The sequence below is a fragment of the Gymnoscopelus microlampas genome, assembly GCF_963454915.1.
Source record: "Gymnoscopelus microlampas genome assembly, chromosome: 13".
Taxonomy (NCBI): domain Eukaryota; kingdom Metazoa; phylum Chordata; class Actinopteri; order Myctophiformes; family Myctophidae; genus Gymnoscopelus; species Gymnoscopelus microlampas.
Genome location: NC_139950.1, coordinates 16,784,356 through 16,790,355, shown reverse-complemented (window position 1 = coordinate 16,790,355; position 6,000 = coordinate 16,784,356). Strand labels below are relative to the sequence as shown.

Genomic DNA, 6,000 nt, shown 5'->3' with positions numbered 1-6,000 from the left:
AAAAAAAGACTTAAGAAATGGTGAAAATAGTTCATCTATAAAAGTGTCGAAATGCAACACGCTGATAGGGTATTTTCACAATTTAATTGGGCTTCAAGTGGTTAATTCATCATGTATTTTGGTAAGTTTGGGTCCCACATTTTTGAAGGTTTGGGAACCACTGGTGTAACAAACATATTTTGGTTTTAACACTGTTAAGAAAACAGGAAAAGTGAAGTGAAACCTAGCTTGATAGCAGTAGTACAAATAGGGTTAGCTTTAAACACCGACAAGTCGACGCCGATGGCGGTGACGTCGATGAGGATGATCGTCAGATTCATCTGGAGGGAGAAAGAAATCGGTGTGATTAATATGCAAGGCACGTTTTATTTGTATAGCACATGTATGCAACACATAATACACTAATAATTTAATTTAGAAATACAAAAGTTAAGGTTTCGTAAACGACAATTACACAGGACAGATATGAGAAATAACTTCAATATACAAAGAAATGACTGACAATGACCGCTACCAATAATAACCACATTAATAATTGTATACTTAAAAAAAAAAAAAAAAAAGCATATATAATAGTGGAAACATAGCAGATCTACAAGTTCACAGCACATTGCATTGCGCCATACGTTGTGAGCTTGTAGATCTGCTATTTATTTATTTTGTATCGATGGAATAATACGCTATGAAAATAATGGACATGGTTGCAGCCCCTACCTGCATCCCTCTTCTGCAGGTGGTGTGTCTGGATGGTCCAGCTACTACCACCAGATGGTGCAGGTAGACCCAGACCTGGAAGCCCTGGTGTACCTGGCCTCCCTGCTTCACCTGGAAACAAGCACCACACATCACAACACTCTCTTTTTCTACCCTTTTTCATTTCAAGAACCCACACTTTGATAATGTCGCTGTCGGGCAGAAACCTCTTATCTCCATATTTTAACATTTTGTATTTTTTTGTTGTTGTAAATTAACGTCTTCCTTGATCATACTACAGCGTCACACAAAAGTATCAAAAAATAGCAGATCTGCAAGCTCGAAAGGCGGCGTGTTTCGTAATTCAGGAAGGAATTTCATGGATTTAAGCATTTTCTCTCTCTGCCCCTTTCCTGTTGAGGTTCTCAGACACCACTGTCTTTTGTTGAGATTGTGACTTCTTAGCCCCCCACCCCCACCCCACCCCACCCTTGACTGCCCAATTTTAGTTTTATTTTAACTTTTTGTGTGTTTTCATAAATGAACGGCCTACTTGATCATACTACAGCGTCACACAAAAGCATCAAAAGTAGCAGATCCGCAAGCTCGAAAGCGATTTGAGCTTGTAGATCTGCTACTTTTGCTGTTTTTGAATCTGAATCCTGAAAAGTGACAGTTTTGGACATATGAGGTTTCCACCCGACTCATTTAGACAGACACTAAGTGAGTCCAGTGACTCTGATTAGTCCAAATATGTATGAACTTCTGACTCTGGAGTTTCTTTTTGTAATTTGTAAATGCCAAAACATTATTTTGTGAAACAAACAGCATTTTATGTATTTTTCACTGACAGTTATACTATGTATTAAAACAATAATAATAATCAAATGAATAATTTCTGTGGACTTAAAAATCATTGTTTTTGCCCTCAAATCTACAACACCAAGGTCAAGAGGCTTTGCCCCTAAAAGTATACAATTCAAGGCCTGGCTGTTATTGGTCTATTTTTTTAGGGGACAGACATGAATACATACACACATACTGTACATATAAACCCTCTGATAGACATTTTATTTTGCCATGGACCACCTGGAACCCTATCAAGGACCTGATCAATTGCTTATTGATTCCAATCTATCGTACCTTTTTCTCCTCTGGGTCCCGGGTAACCTCTTTCGCCCTTCGGACCTGTCACTCCAGGAGGGCCAGGGATGGTGCCGTGGGCTACATGAGAGGGAAAACACATTGGTACCAAAATTAAATCAGTCATAATAAATGCGGAATTGACAAAAAAGCTATTTGCGTTTCATATTTAAAGTCATACTGTGCAAATATAATCTATGCTTATTTGTGTAATTGACACTATCTCATTTACATGGACAGTACATGAGCAATGGGTTCTAACATTACTTCTACAAACAATGTGTTCACATGCAAACTCCAAAAGCAGCAAGACTTCTATTTTGCGCATGTTGGGAAGCAAGACTTATTTTGTGTGGTGATCACATGCTGACTCCAGATAGCAGGACTTTTATTTTGTGTGGTGATCACATGTAAACCAAGCAGGATGTAATTAGGTTTATTGAAAGCATGCAGGTTTAGAAATCCCAGTTCAATTCCTACATTGACATGGTAATAGTATATAAACGTCATACTATACTATGTTATAATGAAGTCAAAATTCATACAGCATACTGTGTCATAATTATTCGTACTTGTTGCCTAAATTATTCACAGCACATCTGTTTTTATCCATCTGTTTTGTAAATGGAAGTGGTTGGATTCAGTTTAATTAATCTGGGTCATTATAATAGCTCAACAAGTACGGGGCTCAGCCTAGAATTGATCATTGATTTGGTATGTTGCATGCCATGGTATTTTCAATATATATATACAATGGTATTTTCCCAATTGAACTTAATTCAGAAAATCTAAGAAGCTGTGGTCATACCACAATTGTTTGAGAAACTGGTTAACTTTACAACCACTTTTATATGTAACAATGTGACAACAGAAAATGCACGTGATTAAATAAATATTGTATAGTTCTGCTTCTAAAAAAGCTAAAAAAAAAGCTATAGTTTTGGTCATCTCAAACAGATAATGACTAAGCTAAAAGAAAGGGTATGCATTTTAATGTCACTAAGACTAAACAACTCTGTACCCAGATTTACTCTTTCATTAACAGCAACACAGAGTCAAGATTTTACAGCCAGATGGTTTTAAACATTAACCTAAATCTCAGTTGTGTCATAATGAACCCTCATCATCAGTGGATGTATCTGTAGATTCAGTCAGGGGGAGAGGTGTTTGCTGTGGATTTTCATCTTTTGACTTGCCACTTCTCCCTTAAACTTTAAATATAACCTAAAAAGTATGAATAGTGTGAAAGGCTTGGGGACATTTGATTCCCAATTTATTCTTGTTTGATTTTCCCATTGTTTTATATTATTACTTTGATTTGACAGCTGTTCTACTATTTTGAGGCATTTTTTCACCTTTATTTTTGTTAAGGTGTTTATTTGATTTTCATTGAGAAATTTGAATCAGTTATTTTTTGACCACACTAGTTTGTTTTAGTTGTTTAAGTTGTTCATTGAGTTGCTTCTGAGTTTTGAACCTATGACCTTCAATTTATAAACCCCTGACCTTATTTCTTGAGCCACGCTGGCATGGAATATGCAAGGCAGCACAAAATACTTAACATGCTTTAGAATTTAGATGGAGAATGAAAATCGGCCAAATGGCTGTCTTGAACCCCAGCCCTTTAGTTTACATATCACTGACAGATCTCGCGTGCCACAGAGACATGGAAGATATTAGTGATAACTAAAAACATAGAGTTTATAAGATTTAGATAAACGCACAGTGAAAGCTTCCAAACTACTGGTATCAAACACATGGTCTGTGTTACAGCAGCTTGGAAGATGCTGGTAATTGAATTTAATTTATTTAACCAGGCAAGACAAATTAATAACAGATTCTTAATTACAATTGTGGCCTGGCAGGCAAGGCCTCTTGAGGGAGAGGGGAAATAGAGGCTAAAATAAATCAATCAGGTTAACCCCTTAAACACTCTATTCTTAGTAAAATAGTTGCAACTGAGTTGCAACTAGAAGAAGAAACAGAAATGTAGAACCCTAATAACCGATTTAATCTAGCTCATGTATATTCATTGAATAATCGACTCAATCGAATCATTTGATTAGCCACTTCACCATTGTACAACGAAGTAATATAATACAGGGTTGTGTACAGAAATAGCAAAAAATAACTGATCTACAAGCTCACAACATCACTATGCATTGTGAAATTGCAGATCTGCTATTTTCACTATTTAAAACAATAAATAATCTTTCATTAATCATAATCGAGGCAAAAGTTTGAAATAACCATGATACTGATTTGAAGTCATATCGCCCTGCCCCAAGGTTATATAATACACTGAAATAAAAGCTATTTGTCTCACTTCTGAAGAAGTCCATGAGGTCAACCGTCACGTTGCCGTAGTAGCCGATGACGCGGGTGTATCCCGCCGGTCCGGGCGGACCGGGCGGTCCGGCAGGTCCTTGAACGGCTCTGACGGACCCTCTCCAAGGACCCTCCACCAGGTAGTCCTGCAGCAGACCTTGACCTGGGGCACGTTCACAAGAGAACAGGACCACAGGTTCAACATTCTCTATAGCAGATGATTCTCAAACCTTTTAATTTCAAGGACCCCCAGTTTGGTATGCGTTAGATTAGGCCACAGACCCCCATTTGGGACATTTTTCTTGTATACTGTATCTCGGACCTCAATCTTCACTGTGAATCCTTAGTGGTAATTTAACCCAAACACTGTACAAATCACAAATGGAACCAAATGGACCATTTGGTTACAAATGGTCCATTACAGACCCGTAGGTAAGGCTCTATTTGGTTTCTAAACCATCAATGATTTAGCTGATACATAGCCCAGGGGTCCTTGAGGGGGCGGCACAGGGGGGCCCAGATCCCATATTGAGATCCAGTGCTCTATTGGAGTGGTTCTCAGAACTCTTTTGAAATAATAAGATATTATAGTACTGTATGTCCAGCTTAGAACTTAATTTTCCACTGAAGCAGCCTTAAAACCTTTCTTTCTTTGCAGTTTCTTCTGCAGTTTTGTCCTGCTCACATGTTTTTGATAATCAAAACATGGTTAACATTACAGTAGGTTAGGTGTACTGTGAGCATCCACCATAATAAGTACTCACTCTTGATGTAGTCAGAAACCCTCAGGGCAACATTGGAGTAATCCAGCGTCTCGGTCAGCCTGCTAACGTCAACCTCTCGCCGCTCAGAGTCACGGCGCTGAGAGTCACGGCGCTGAGAGTCATGGTGTTGAGAGTCACGGCCGTCAGAATCACGGCCCTCAGAGTCCCGTCGCTCAGAGTCGCGGCGGGCGTCATATCGAGGATCGCTCTTGGAGGAGCTCTGCTGGCCTTGACTGTATCCTGTATGCACGCTTTGACTATAACCGGGCTCCCCACGTTCTCCCCTGGGACCTTGGGGTCCAGTAGGCCCTGGGGGTCCCCTGATGGAATGGCGAATATTATCACCTGAAAAACATTAACGTTATTTTTCTTTGTGATTATGAATGGCCATGAATGCGTTATGCCTCAATCACATTACCTGGAATTCCTATTTTGGGCAAATTTCTATTTTCTTTTCGAAAATAGTGAGAATAGCCGATCTACAAGCTCACAATGCATCGCAGTGACTGATTGTGTGCCTGTAGACCGGCTACTTTCGCTATTTGTTGTACAACTGGCATTATTTACATAATTCATGTAAATACTTCATTCACAAGTATATCACACGTCATGGATGAACTTCAACCTGGTGTCCCTTTTTGGCCCGTACAGTACATACGGTAAACGTTCAGATTTCAAATATAAAGTGCTTACCTCATGGCCCACGGATGTTACAATTATCTATCCTCAGAAGTACCCGTATCTTCCATAAGAGTTATAAATGAATGTATCCGAGTGCAGTACACCTCCCAACCGATAGGGTCGCTTAGTTGAAAGCATATGGCGAAAATACAGATAAAATGGCCACCGATCGGATTAAAATGCTTTTTATTGAACAATACAGAAGATACGGGTACTTCTGAGGGCCCGTACAGAATTGTAACATCCGTGGCCATGAGGTAAGCTCTTTATATTTGAAATCTAAACGTTTATGATGATGTACGGACCAAAAAGGGAGTGCAAAACCAGGTTGAAGTTCATCCATGACAGTCATGTATCAGGGCTGTCATGAGTAGTAATTCATTCACAACAT

General features: G+C 39.1%; 1 protein-coding gene across 1 annotated transcript in view; it reads right to left on the bottom strand.

The window, feature by feature from the left end:
• col17a1b (collagen, type XVII, alpha 1b) overlaps nucleotides 1-6,000 on the bottom strand; it is a 51,141-nt gene continuing 45,141 nt past the window's right edge. Inside the window, exons 51-55 of the mRNA XM_084077254.1 lie at nucleotides 4,929-5,273; nucleotides 4,163-4,327; nucleotides 1,837-1,917; nucleotides 715-825; nucleotides 1-320 (exon numbers count right to left, since the gene is read on the bottom strand). Of these exons, the coding sequence (XP_083933380.1) occupies nucleotides 259-320; nucleotides 715-825; nucleotides 1,837-1,917; nucleotides 4,163-4,327; nucleotides 4,929-5,273 (764 nt within the window). The 3' untranslated portion in view covers nucleotides 1-258. The remainder of the gene's footprint in view (nucleotides 321-714; nucleotides 826-1,836; nucleotides 1,918-4,162; nucleotides 4,328-4,928; nucleotides 5,274-6,000) is intronic.